Consider the following 15355-nt stretch of genomic DNA (forward strand, 5'->3'; position numbering starts at 1 on the left):
GCTCCGCCATCCTTCTTGCCTCTCTGATGTACATTAACATTAATGAGCCCCTTTCGTATAATGACAACATTTCATTTTCATTTAGCCTTTTATTTTTGCAAACATGAAGTATTACGTATCCATACACTTCAGGATACGTAGCAGGATATTAGTACCTGTTTTCTCAGTGACCCATGCATTCAACACCTTTTATACTTAGTTTACAATATGATACATGTTACAATTAAACGGTGTTTCAAACAAATAAACTAAAATCTTAGACAAGGATGTTTCTAGTTCTTCAGAATCATCCACAAGACGGGATACCAGTTGTGACCATTGTAGAGTCTTCCCCGTATGTCTTACATGACTCAAGATTTGTTCCATTTTTAACACACGCTCTGCATTAACCCCTGTATTGTTGGCTGTGTAGAGTGAGGCATTAACCCCTGTATTGTTGGCTGTGTAGAACTCTGCATTAACCCCTGTATTGTGGGTTGTGTAGAACTCTGCATTAAACCCTGTATTGGGGGTTGTGTAGAGCGATACATTGTTCACTTTATTTTCAATAATTTGCTGCATAACATTTGTAAATTCTCTCAAAAGAAAAAGTGTATTTATTCTCTCTAACATCTTATGCATATAGTTACCCATTGATTTACATCTAATTTAAAATATATATATTGTTACTTGTACTCTTGGGGTTTATTGAGCCAGAAAGTCACCACATCAGCCACCAAAGCTTCCTTGTATTTGTTGTCGTCCACCAGTGTGTGCCGGATTTCTTTGAGTTTCTCGTGGATGTAGATCACCTCCTTCAGTTCATGTAGGAAAGCCTCCGTTACACCGTAAACTCTGGGAATAGATGGCACAAGACCCATAGCCTCCAGGGCTCTGACCATCGAAGGTATAAAGCGGCTGGACCACAGTCTTTTCACCAGCTCCTCAAAATGGTTGAAGAAGTAGTACCGGGGTGGGATGTATAAACAAGGATGTCGTCACTGGCTGGGATGATTGATCATACAACCTTGGCATCTTTCTCTTATATACTCTCCAATCACCACATCTAAAAGTGCGGCTACATAGGCCTTGATGGTGTCCACAAAAAATAGTACTGACCACCCCATCATACACATCCTCAGGCTGTGTACATGTAGAGGGTGTCGGGGGGCTTGCTTGGGGGGCGTAGAAAGGAGGGCTGTGAGGCATCCTTAGGGTCTGGTACCCATGACGTATCGGAGTCCTGATATGGTATATGAATATCCATGGTATATGCTGAAATGAAGAACAGGAGGCTTTACGTTCACCCCTTTTATTGTTGAACCAGTCCTATGGTATCGGGGCGTGGTTATCGAAACAGCCGCGTACTTCAGGGGCTGACCCTTCTGAGGATGACCCTTCAGGGGCTGACCCTTCTGAGGATGACCCTTCTGTGGATGACCCTTCTGAGGATGACCCTTCTGAGGATGACCCTTCTGAGGATGATAATAATCCTTAGGATTCGTATATATTATGCACTTCCTTAGCTGAACGATACTCTGTCGTTGTTGGCTCTGTACAAAAAGAGCATCCACTAACTCTAACGTTTTCAATTCCATTATATCCCAACTTTTAAAAGGAATAAGCAGACGCAACTTAAAATCCCCAGTCAGGCCACCATCACGTCTGTTACCGTTGCGGATTTCCTCGTTGCTGATATAGAACTCCACATGGAAGTCCATTCTTTATTTGTATTTTCACCCTATGAAATATTCTTCCTGAGGAGTCTGGGGGCACCTTCCCAACGGGTCTCGTACCCTGTGAACAAGCTATACCCCTTAGTGATAACTCTCAGTTCGGGACACACCACCTTGCGAAACACCGTCCAGTCTTCAAGCCCGTAGTCCACTCCTAAAGTCTGGTCTGTATATTCTTCTCCTTCAGCTACGGTATAGAGTTTCACTCTACAGGCCAGGTAATCAAACACATAACCCCATAGTTGTCCATTAGACATCAGCACTTGATCTTTCAGCGCAGTTGCGGGCGGTATTTGGCTTCTATACATATTTAGAAACCGCTTTTTTGGGCGCTTCGTATATTGTTGCTTTATACTCTTCCCTTTCTCGATGTTTTAACCGAGGTCCTGCTTCTGTTGTTACTGTCATCACGTGTGTTTCACTGATCACAAAATACATGTTTCATTTCTTTAGCGTTCTGGGGTTTATTGAGGTCGATTGTAGTGTAGACAGCGCCTACTTATAGTGCGGCTGTCCAATACCCCCGGGCATTACTGTTGTCATATACAACAGCCCTAAGTTCACTACAACAGGGGAGGCCATACTCTTTCAAATGTTCAAACACAGTCCCCAGTTCAACGAGGTCACTACATATCAATCATCATGACAGCTTTACTTCAAAGGAACAGATGCACTATCTGGTTAAATAAACACTCACTCGATAGTGTGAGAACTTCCTGACAGAACGTACATATATGGGCACTCCCTAGAGAGCGTGACAACGGAAGGCAGGATGTCCTGCAGGATGTCCATATATGGGCATACACACGTGACCCATAAAATAGGGTCATAAATCACACATTTGACGTGTGCCGTCTACTGTATTCTCTCTGTCACTCACCACGGTACAGTGGACAGTAGACCTGGTCTGGTTCTACACATAGACGGTGATGGTGAATCATGTCAGATTGTGGAGAAGCCAACTTGATGAGTTTCTCCTGACCCAGCCCAACAACCCTATCAGTGCCCTCTGACCTCTCCCCTCTTGCAGCAGTCTCCCCTCCAACACTGAGTGAGCTTCACTGACCTCTTTCAAGTTCTGTCTTAGTCTCTCCATTTCTCCATCCTTCTCCTCTATAAGTCTATGCTTCTCCTTCATCTGTCTATTCTTCTCCTCCATCTGTCTATTCTTCTCCTCCATCTGTCTATTCTTCTCCTCCATCTGTCTGCTGAACTCCCTCTGCATCTTTGTCTGTGAGATCATCATGTTCCTCTGTAACTCAGGTAGGACTATCTTCATCAGGTTTCTCTCTGCTTCAACTCTGGCCTCTCCTTCATAGTTCTCCATCATCTCTATCTCCTGTCTGTGTCTCTCCTCCATCTCCCTCCTCTCATTCTCTGTCTTCTCTCTAAATCTCTCCATCTTTCTCTCCATCTCCTCCCTCCTATCAGACTCCCTCTTCAGCTCCCTCTCCAGTTCTATTTTCTTCTCCTCATCCCTCTCTTCTTTCACCTGTCTCTCCAGTTCACTGGTTCTTTCACTGAGTGTTCTGATATCTCCCTCATGTTCCTGGATCACTCCCTCTATCTTTATCAGAGAATCCTGCATCTCCTTCTGAAGCCTCTCTCTCAAGTCTCTCTCCTCCCTCTGTTTCCTCTCTCCTCTCTCTCTCTGGATCTTTCCCTCCATCTCTCTAACCTGGGTCTCTGCCTCCTGGTAGGTCTGACTGCTGTAGAATCTCTCTCTGTTTCCTGCAACCATCTCCTCTACCTGATCCAGCAGCTCTGATACCTGAGTGCCATGGGCCCTGTCCTTAATGTTGAGGACGTGGTACCTGCTCCCACTCTTCTCTACAAGCTGCTGGAGGTCCTGACTTCCTGCTTGGAGAAACTCCTCAATGCTCTGCTCTTTCAGGCCATCATCATGGGTGAATAGAATCACAGTGTGTTCCCAACAACCCTCCCCAAACATCTCCTCTATTCTCTCCATTACCCTTCTCTCATCCCCCTTAGAGGGCTCCACTGGTATGACCAGGAGGAAGGCGTGGGGTCCCGGGGCAGACAGACGGACACAGAGCCCCACATCCTGTCTCATCTCCTCCAGAGAGAGTCCAGGACAGAACCATTCTGGAGTGTCCACCAGCACCAGCCGTCTCCCACACACATCCCCCTCTCTCCTCTTACTCCTCTGGGTCACTGCAGAGGGGCTGGCCTGGGCCCCAAACGCCTCTCTGCCCAGGATGGTGTTTCCTGCTGCACTCCTCCCAGCCCCAGTCCTCCCCAGCAGCACCAGTCTCAGCTCAGACACACTGGGAGACACTGGGGAGTCTGGACTGCTGCTCTCTCCTCCCACTGCAACACAACACACAGCACTGATCAACACTCTGACTCTCTGGAGGATGTACAACAGAGTCAAATATAATATAATCTACATCCATAACTCACTATCTGGAGGATGTACAACAGAGTCAAATATAATATAATCTACATCCATAACTCACTATCTGGAGGATTTACAACAGAGTCAAATATAATATAATCTACATCCATAACTCACTATCTGGAGGATGTACAACAGAGTCAAATATAATATAATCTACATCCATAACTCAGTATCTGGAGGATGTACAACAGAGTCAAATATAATATAATCTACATCCATAACTCACTATCTGGAGGATGTACAACAGAGTCAAATATAATATAATCTACATCCATAACTCACTATCTGGAGGATGTACAACAGAGTCAAATATAATATAATCTACATCCATAACTCACTATCTGGAGGATGTACAACAGAGTCAAATATAATATAATATACACCCATAACTCACTCTCTGGAGGATTTAACTCCATGCTGTTTGTCCTCCTCAGTGGAAGTGTGGGGTCTGTATCTGAGGTCTCTCCTCCCACTGTAACACAACATAGAGAACTGATCAACATACTGACTAATCAGAGACACATTTAAAACATAGTATCAACAAACTACAAATACATTACACATCATAGTGAAATATAGATTATTGGAGAAAATAGAGAATATCAAGATTGATGACAGTTCGAGACAACATGTATAACTCACTAAGTGAAGGATGGTCCACTATAGACTAGAAACAGTAGGAGACAACAGGACAATACTGATAACTCACTAAGTGAAGGATGGTCCACTATAGACTAGAAACAGTAGGAGACAACAGGACAATATTGATAACTCACTAAGTGAAGGATGGTCCACTATAGACTAGAAACAGTAGGAGACAACAGGACAATATTGATAACTCACTAAGTGAAGGATGGTCCACTATAGACTAGAAACAGTAGGAGACAACAGGACAATATTGATAACTCACTAAGTGAAGGATGGTCCACTATAGACTAGAAACAGTAGGAGACAACAGGACAATAGTGATAACTCACTAAGTGAAGGATAGTCCACTATAGACTAGAAACAGTAGGAGACAACAGGACAATAGTGATGTCTCACTAAGTGAAGGATGGTCCACTATAGACTAGAAACAGTAGGAGACAACAGGACAACATGTATAACTCACTAAGTGAAGGATGGTCCACTATAGACTAGAAACAGTAGGAGACAACAGGACAATAGTGATGTCTTACTAAGTGAAGGATGGTCCACTATAGACTAGAAACAGTAGGAGACAACAGGACAATATTGATAACTCACTAAGTGAAGGATGGTCCACTATAGACTAGAAACAGTAGGAGACAACAGGACAATATTGATAACTCACTAAGTGAAGGATGGTCCACTATAGACTAGAAACAGTAGGAGACAACAGGACAATATTGATAACTCACTAAGTGAAGGATGGTCCACTATAGACTAGAAACAGTAGGAGACAACAGGACAATATTGATAACTCACTAAGTGAAGGATGGTCCACTATAGACTAGAAACAGTAGGAGACAACAGGACAATATTGATAACTCACTGTCTGGAGGAAGCTCCTTGCTGTGTCTCCTCCTGACTGGGAGTATGGAACCTGTATCTGACGTCTCTCCAGGTTCTAAAATAATAGAACAACCATTTAGAATGGGAACATTTACCTCAGAAATATGATGCAGAGGGAAAGTATGAAGTGATGGACAGCAATATTCACAACTCAGTGGAGAGTCGACAATAACCTGAGAATTGAGGAAAGTACAGAAGACTAAATGTATTAATGGTGTGAATCATCTTACCCAGTTCAGCATTTTCATTGTTGACATCCTCCAGCTGTTTGTCTCTTTCCTTTAACTGCTTCTCTCTCTCCTCTAGTAGGTTATCTTTCTTTTCTTGTTCCTGTCTCCTCTCTTTTAGTTCGTTTTCTTTTCCCTCCAGTACTTTATCTCTCTCTTCCAGCTGTTTATCTCTCTCTTCCAGTAGTCTGTCCTTCTCTCCCAGTTTGTGTCTGTCCTCTAGTTGAAGGTCTTTTTCCTGCAGTAGGATTCTGAAGTTCTCTACTTGGCTGTTCTTGTCCTGCAGGTTCTTTCTCAGTGTCTCTAGTTGAATGTCTCTATCCTTTAGTTGCTTGTCTTTCTCTTCCAGTTGGTTTTCTTTCTCTTCTAATAGTTTCTCCCTCTGTCCCATTATCTGGTTCTTCTCCCCCAGGAGTCTCTCTTTCTCTCTCACTTCCTGGGTCATATCATTCTCTTTTAATTCTTTTTCCATCTTCAACTCTGAGGGAGAGCAATTAAGATATTTAATTGATTGTTTGAATAAGTAATGTATTAATTCATTCAATAGTTTGCCTATAAAGACATTATCATTTGATGGAGGTGGTACAATTATTAGTAATTATTTCCTCCAGTCAACAGTTATCTGAGCTGAACCAATCATCAACTGGTCTATTGACTATTTGATACATTACAAATGAATTAGTCTGAAACACTGAATGACATCACTCATGTTCCCTGATTCAATCCTCTCTCCTCCAGACTCTCTCATACTTACCAAGCTCACCAGCTGATGCCTCCCTCTTCAGCTTGTCCTCCTGGGTCTCATGTTGTAAATACTCTGAACTTGAGACTATGGTGTAAAACAGAGAGGTGAGTTCTGTGTGGTAGACTACATCACTATATACAGAACAAACAGGACCAATCAGATTTCTCCTGTCACTCAACCCTCCTTCATGTAGGGACTGTGGGCACCAATGAGATCTGGTTAACTTCATAAATAATGTTGTTTAGTTATTGTCCTATCTCTGATCAAATGATTATGTTCATTGTTAGTGATAAGCAGCATTGGGCTCTATGGCAGATACAGGATATTGTGTCAGGAGGCAGGGTTCTATGGAATATACATTCAGTAGAATTTGAGGAACATCTGACATCATAATCCAACCTACCTTGAGAACATTTGGGGAGAGTATTGATAAATGTAAAGAAACTGATTTAATTTGTAGCCTTGAAGAAGACACACTGCTGTTCACAAGGCCTGTAGTTTTTATAGTATCAGATTAACACTCTGGTCTGTTCTTTGTCTTGTGTTTTTGGTTGTCAATAAACAAAACAGACAAATAAGTAATTACTCACGTGATGCTGATCATCCATTATCCAAGAAGGAGAGTCATGAATAATGATCATGTAAAACAGAATGCATTAGTTATTATTGTTCATTGAATTTCTGTCTCGGTACATCATTTAATGAAATACCATACATCATATTGGAATGACTGTTCATCACATTCATTACTAATGTACATCTAGGGAAAGGGATGTAAGCAGTGCTACTATTGGAAAAGTCTAAACATCACAGATTGATTCATACTAGGACATCAAACTGAATTCAAGATGATTCCATGTTCATTTTGGAGTGTGAAATGTTGACCTCTATGGCAGATATATTGTGGGAGATCTATATGAAATATTGACCTCTATGGCAGATATATTGTGGGAGGGCAATGTACAATATCGACCACTATGCTAGCTGTATTTTGTGGGAGGACTATGTGAAATATTGACCTCTATAGCAGATATATTGTGGGAGGACTATGTGAAATATTGACCTCTATGGCAGATATATTGTGGGAGATCAATGTGAAATGTTGACCTCTGTAGCAGATATATTGGGGGAGGGCTATGGGAAATGATGACCTCTATAGCAGATGTATTGTGGGAGGACTATGTGAAATATTGACATCCATGGCAGATATATTGTGGGAGGGATATTGTATGTCAAATCTGGATAATTTGAAGAACATCTATACATCTTAATCCAACCTACCTTGAGAACATTTGGGGAGAGAATTGATACATGTAAAGAAACTGATTTAATTTGTAGCCTTGAAGAAGACAAACTGCTGTTCACAATGCCTGTAGTTTTTATAGTATCAGATTAACACTCTGGTCTGTTCTTTGTCTTGTGTTATTGGTTGTCAAAAAACAAAACAGACAAATAAGTAATTACTCACCTATTCCTGATCATGCATTATCCAAGATGGAGAGTCATGAATAATGATCATGTAAAACAGAATGCATTAGTTATTATTGTTCATTGAATTTCTGTCTCATTACATAATTTAATGAAATACCATACATCATATTGGAATGACTGTTCATCACATTTATTACTAATGTACATCTAGGGAAAGGGATGTAAGCAGTGCTACTATTGGAACAGTCTAAACATCACATATTGATTCATACTAGGACATCAAACTGAATTCAAGATGATTCCATGTTAATTTTGAAGTGTGAAATGTTGACCTCTATGGCAGATATGTTGTGGGAGGACTATGTGAAATGTTGACCTCTATGGCAGATATATTGTGGGAGGACAATGTGAAATGTTGACCTCCATAGCAGATTTATTATGTGAGGACTATGTGAAATGTTGACCTCTATAGCAGATAAATTGTGGGAGATCAATGTGAAATGTTGACCTCTGTAGCAGATATATTGTGGGAGGGCTTTGGGAAATATTGACCTCTATGGCAGATATATTGTGGGAGGGCAATGTACAATATCGACCACTATGCCAGCTGTATTTTGTGGGAGGACTATGTGAAATATTGACCTCTATGACAGATATATTGTGGCAGGACTATGTGAAATATTGAACTCTATGACAGATATATTGTGGGAGGGCAATGTACAATATCGACCACTATGCCAGCTGTATTTTGTGGGAGGACTATGTGAAATATTGACCTCTATGGCAGATGTATTGTGGGAGGACTATGTGAAATATTGACATCCATGGCAGATATATTGTGGGAGGGATATTGTATGTCAAATCTGGATAATTTGAAGAACATCTATACATCTTAATCCAACCTACCTTGAGAACATTTGGGGAGAGTATTGATAAATGTAAAGAAACTGATTTAATTTGTAGCCTTGAAGACACACTGCTGTTCACAAGGCCTGTAGTTTTTATAGTATCAGATTAACACTCTGGGCTGTTTTTTGTCTTGTGTTATTGGTTGTCAATAAACAAAACAGACAAATAAGTAATTACTCACCAAATGCTGATCATCCATTATCCAAGATGGAGAGTCATGAATAATGATCATGTAAAACAGAATGCATTAGTTATTATTGTTCATTGAATTTCTGTTTCATTACATAATTTAATGAAATACCAAACATCATATTGGAATGACTGTTCATCACATTCATTACTAATGTACATCTAGGGAAAGGGATGTAAGCAGTGCTACTATTGGAACAGTCTAAACATCACAGAATGATTCATACTAGGACATCAAACTGAATTAATGTCACGTTCGTTGAAAGATGGATTGGACCAAGGTGCAGCGTGGTAGGCGTACATCATCAATTTATTAAATGAACACCAAAAACAAGAAAGAATAAACGACACGTAAAGCTTTGTAGCGCTAACACAGAAACTAACCAAAAACAAGAACCATACCCGGCCAACAAAGAAATAGAAAAACTAGAATGCCCACACAAATCATACCCTGACCTAACCAAATAGAGAAATAAAAAGGCTCTCTAAGGTCAGGACGTGACAATTCAAGATGATTCCATGTTCATTTTGGAGTGTGATATGTTGAGCTCTTAGCAGAAATATTGTGGGAGAACTACGTGAAATGTTGACCTCTATAGCAGACATATTGTGGGAGATCTATGATATGAAAATTCTGGATAATTTGAAGAACATCTATACATCTTAATCCAACCTACCTTGAGAACATTTGGGGAGAGTATTGATAAATGTAAAGAAACTGATTTAATATGTAGTCTTGAAGAAGACACACCGCTGTTCACAAGGCCTGTAGTTTTTATAGTATCAGATTAACACTCTGGTCTGTTTTTTGTCTTGTGTTATTGGTTGTCAATTAACAAAACAGATAAATAAGTAATTACTCACCCCATCCTGATCATCCATTATCCAAGATAGAGAATCATGAATAATGATCATGTAAAACAGAATGCATTAGTTATTATTGTTCATTAAAATTCTGTTTCATTACATAATTTAATGAAATACCATACATCATATTGGAATGACTGTTCATCACATTCATTACTAATGTACATCTAGGGAAAGGGATGTAAGCAGCACTACTATGTGAGCAGTCTGAGAATGACTGAATGCTTCATAATAAGACATCAAGCTGATTCTATTTTAATGTTGGTGTGTGAAATGGTAACCTCTATAGCAGATATATTGTGGGAGATCTATGATATGAAAATAAATTCTGGATAATTTGAAGAACATCTATACATCTTAATCTAACCTACCTTGAGAACATTTGGGGAGAGTATTGATACATGTAAAGAAACTGATTTAATTTGTAGCCTTGAAGAAGACTCTGCTGTTCACAAGGCCTGTAGTTTTTATAGTATCAGATTAACACTCTGGTCTGTTCTTTGTCTTGTGTTATTGGTTGTCAATAAACAAAACAGACAAATAAGGAACTACTCACCTAATACTGATCATCCATTATCCAAGATGGAGAGTCATGAATAATGATCATGTAAAACAGAATGCATTAGTTATTATTGTTCATTGAATTTCTGTCTCATTACATAATTTAATTAAATACCATACATCATATTGGAATGACTTTTCATCACATTCATTACTAATGTACATCTAGGGAAAGGGATGTAAGCAGCACTACTATGTGAGCAGTCTGAGAATGACTGAATGCTTCATAATAAGACATCAAGATAAATTCAAGCTGATTCTATTTAAATTTTGGAGTGTGAAATGTTGAGCTCTAAAGCAGATATATTGTGGAAGGACTATGATATGTAAATTCAGAATAATTTTAAGAATATCTATACATCTTAATCCAATCTACCTTGAGAACATTTGGGGAGAGTATTGATAAATGTAAAGAAACTGATTTAATTTGTAGCCTTGAAGAAGACACACTGCTGTTCACAAGGCCTGTAGTTTTTATAGTATCAGATTAACACTCTGGTCTGTTCTTTGTCTTGTGTTATTGGTTGTCAATAAACAAAACAGACAAATAAGGAACTACTCACCAATTGCTGATCATCCATTATCCAAGATGGAGAGTCATGAATAATGATCATGTAAAACAGAATGCATTAGTTATTATTGTTCATTGAATTTCAGTCACATTACATTATTCAATCAAATACCATACATCATATTGATATGACTGTTCATCACATTCATTACTAATGTACATCTAGGGAAAGGGATGTAAGCAGTGCTACTATTGGAACAGTCTAAACATCACAGAATGATTCATACTAGGATATCAAAATGAATTCAAGCTGATTTCATGTTAATTTTGGAATGTGAAATGTTGACCTCTATGCCAGAGATAATGTGGGAGATCTATGATATAAAAATTCTGGATAATTTGAAGAACATCTATACATCTTAATCCAACCTACCTTGAGAACATTTGGGGAGAGTATTGATAAATGTAAAGAAACTGATTTAATTTGTAGCCTTGAAGAAGACACACTGCTGTTCACAAGGCCTGTAGTTTTTATAGTATCAGATTAACACTCTGGTCTGTTCTTTGTCTTGTGTTATTGGTTGTCAAGAAACAAAACAGACAAATAAGTAATTACTCACGTGGTGCTGATCATCCATTATCCAAGATGGAGAGTCATGAATAATGATCATGTAAAACAGAAAACATTAGTTATTATTGTTCATTGAATTTCTGCCTCATTACATAAATTAATGAAATACCATACATCATATTGGAATGACTGTTCATCACATTCATTACTAATGTACATCTAGGGAAAGGGATGTAAGCAGCACTACTATGTGAGCAGTCTGAGAATGACTGAATGCTTCATAATAAGAAATCAAGCTAAATTCAAGCTGATTCTATTTTAATTTTGGTGTGTGAAATGTTGACCTCTATGGCAGATATATTGTGGGAGGTTTATGGTAATGCTCCTGATCATCCATTATCCAAGAAGGAGAGGAATGAATATTGATAATGTATTACAAAATGTATGAGTTATTACAGTTACATTCAATCCAATTTCAGTCACATTACATTATTCAATCAAATACCAAACATCATATTGGAATGACTGTTCATCACATTCATTACTAATGTACATCTAGGGAAAGGGATGTAAGCAGTGCTACTATTGGAACAGTCTAAACATCACAGAATGATTCATACTAGGACATCAAACTGAATTAATGTCACGTTCGTTGAAAGATGGATTGGACCAAGGTGCAGCGTGGTAGGCATACATCATCAATTTATTAAATGAACACCAAAAACAAGAAAGAATAAACGACACGTAAAGCTTTGTAGCGCTAACACAGAAACTAACCAAAAACAAGAACCATACCCGGCCAACAAAGAAATAGAAAAACTAGAATGCCCACACAAATCATACCCTGACCTAACCAAATAGAGAAATAAAAAGGCTCTCTAAGGTCAGGACGTGACAATTCAAGATGATTCCATGTTCATTTTGGAGTGTGATATGTTGAGCTCTTAGCAGAAATATTGTGGGAGAACTACGTGAAATGTTGACCTCTATAGCAGACATATTGTGGGAGATCTATGATATGAAAATTCTGGATAATTTGAAGAACATCTATACATCTTAATCCAACCTACCTTGAGAACATTTGGGGAGAGTATTGATAAATGTAAAGAAACTGATTTAATATGTAGTCTTGAAGAAGACACACCGCTGTTCACAAGGCCTGTAGTTTTTATAGTATCAGATTAACACTCTGGTCTGTTTTTTGTCTTGTGTTATTGGTTGTCAATTAACAAAACAGATAAATAAGTAATTACTCACCCCATCCTGATCATCCATTATCCAAGATAGAGAATCATGAATAATGATCATGTAAAACAGAATGCATTAGTTATTATTGTTCATTAAAATTCTGTTTCATTACATAATTTAATGAAATACCATACATCATATTGGAATGACTGTTCATCACATTCATTACTAATGTACATCTAGGGAAAGGGATGTAAGCAGCACTACTATGTGAGCAGTCTGAGAATGACTGAATGCTTCATAATAAGAAATCAAGCTAAATTCAAGCTGATTCTATTTTAATTTTGGTGTGTGAAATGTTGACCTCTATGGCAGATATATTGTGGGAGGTTTATGGTAATGCTCCTGATCATCCATTATCCAAGAAGGAGAGGAATGAATATTGATAATGTATTACAAAATGTATGAGTTATTACAGTTACATTCAATCCAATTTCAGTCACATTACATTATTCAATCAAATAACATACATCATATTGACATGACTGTTCATCACATTCATTACTAATGTACATCTAGGGAAAGGGATGTAAGCAGTGCTACTATTGGAACAGTCTAAACATCACAGAATGATTCAAACTAGGACATCAAACTGAATTCATGTCACGTTTGTTGAAAGATGGATTGGACCAAGGTGCAGCGTGGTAGGCGTACATCATCAATTTATTAAATCAACACCAAAAACAAGAAAGAATAAACGACACGTAAAGTTTTGTAGCGCTAACACAGAAACTAACCAAAAACAAGAACCATACCCGGCCAACAAAGAAATAGAAAAACTAGAATGCCCACCCAAATCATACCCTGACCTAACCAAATAGAGAAATAAAAAGGCTCTCTAAGGTCAGGGCGTGACAATTCAAGATGATTCCATGTTCATTTTGGAGTGTGATATGTTGAGCTCTATGGAAGAAATATTGTGGGAGAACTACGTGAAATGTTGACCTCTATAGCAGATATATTGTGGGAGATCTATGATATGAAAATTCTGGAAAATTTGAAGAACATCTATACATCTTAATCCAACCTACCTTGAGAACATTTGGGGAGAGTATTGATAAATGTAAAGAAACTGATTTAATTTGTAGCCTTGAAGAGGACACACTGCTGTTCACAAGGCCTGTAGTTTTTATAGTATCAGATTAACACTCTGGTCTGTTCTTTGTCTTGTGTTATTGGTTGTCAAAAAACAAAACAGACAAATAAGTAATTACTCACCTAATGCTGATCATCCATTATCCAAGATGGAGAGTCATGAATAATGATCATGTAAAACAGAATGCATTAGTTATTATTGTTCATTGAACTTCTGTCTCATTACATAATTTAATGAAATACCATACATCATATTGGAATGACTGTTCATCACATTCATTACTAATGTACATCTAGGGAAAGGGATGTAAGGAGTGCTACTATTGGAACAGTCTAAAAATCACAGATTGATTCATACTAGGACATCAAACTGAATTCAAGCTGATTTCATGTTCATTTTGGAATGTGAAATGTTGAGTTCTATGCCAGAGATTTTGTGGGAGATCTATGATATGAAAATTCTGGATAATTTGAAGAACATCTAAACATCAAAATCCAACCTACCTTGAGAACATTTGGGGAGAGAATTGATAAATGTAAAGAAACTGATTTAATTTGTAGCCTTGAAGAAGACAAACTGCTGTTCACAAGGCCTGTAGTTTTATAGTATCAGATTAACACGCTGGTCTGTTCTTTGTCTTGTGTTATTGGTTGTCAAAAAACAAAACAGACAAATAAGGAACTACTCACCAATTGCTGATCATCCATTATCCAAGATGGAGAGTCATGAATAATGATCATGTAAAACAGAATGCATTAGTTATTATTGTTCATTGAATTTCAGTCACATTACATTATTCAATCAAATACCATACATCATATTGATATGACTGTTCATCACATTCATTACTAATGTACATCTAGGGAAAGGGATGTAAGCAGTGCTACTATTGGAACAGTCTAAACATCACAGAATGATTCATACTAGGATATCAAAATGAATTCAAGCTGATTTCATGTTAATTTTGGAATGTGAAATGTTGACCTCTATGCCAGAGATAATGTGGGAGATCTATGATATAAAAATTCTGGATAATTTGAAGAACATCTATACATCTTAATCCAACCTACCTTGAGAACATTTGGGGAGAGTATTGATAAATGTAAAGAAACTGATTTAATTTGTAGCCTTGAAGAAGACACACTGCTGTTCACAAGGCCTGTAGTTTTTATAGTATCAGATTAACACTCTGGTCTGTTCTTTGTCTTGTGTTATTGGTTGTCAAGAAACAAAACAGACAAATAAGTAATTACTCACTTGATCCTGATCATCCATTATCCAAGATGGAGAGTCATGAATAATGATCATGTAAAACAGAAAACATTAGTTA

At 38.2% G+C, this 15355-nt stretch overlaps 2 protein-coding genes across 2 annotated transcripts in view; one reads left to right on the top strand and one right to left on the bottom strand.

The window, feature by feature from the left end:
* The window catches only part of LOC120041180 (trichohyalin-like), a 102810-nt gene that overhangs the window by 26472 nt on the left and 60983 nt on the right, over positions 1-15355 (top strand). The gene's annotated exons all lie outside the window — the stretch shown is intronic.
* LOC120041179 (trichohyalin-like) lies at positions 2030-7008 on the bottom strand. The gene is made up of 5 exons (XM_038986114.1): positions 6652-7008; positions 5901-6377; positions 5651-5725; positions 4532-4609; positions 2030-4046 (listed from the first exon to the last, which is right to left on the bottom strand). Exons 1-5 carry the CDS (start codon positions 6869-6871, stop codon positions 2653-2655), a joined length of 2244 nt encoding a protein of 747 aa, XP_038842042.1. The 5' UTR covers positions 6872-7008; the 3' UTR covers positions 2030-2652.

The sequence above is a fragment of the Salvelinus namaycush genome, unplaced genomic scaffold (genome assembly GCF_016432855.1).
Source record: "Salvelinus namaycush isolate Seneca unplaced genomic scaffold, SaNama_1.0 Scaffold410, whole genome shotgun sequence".
Lineage (NCBI taxonomy): Eukaryota > Metazoa > Chordata > Actinopteri > Salmoniformes > Salmonidae > Salvelinus > Salvelinus namaycush.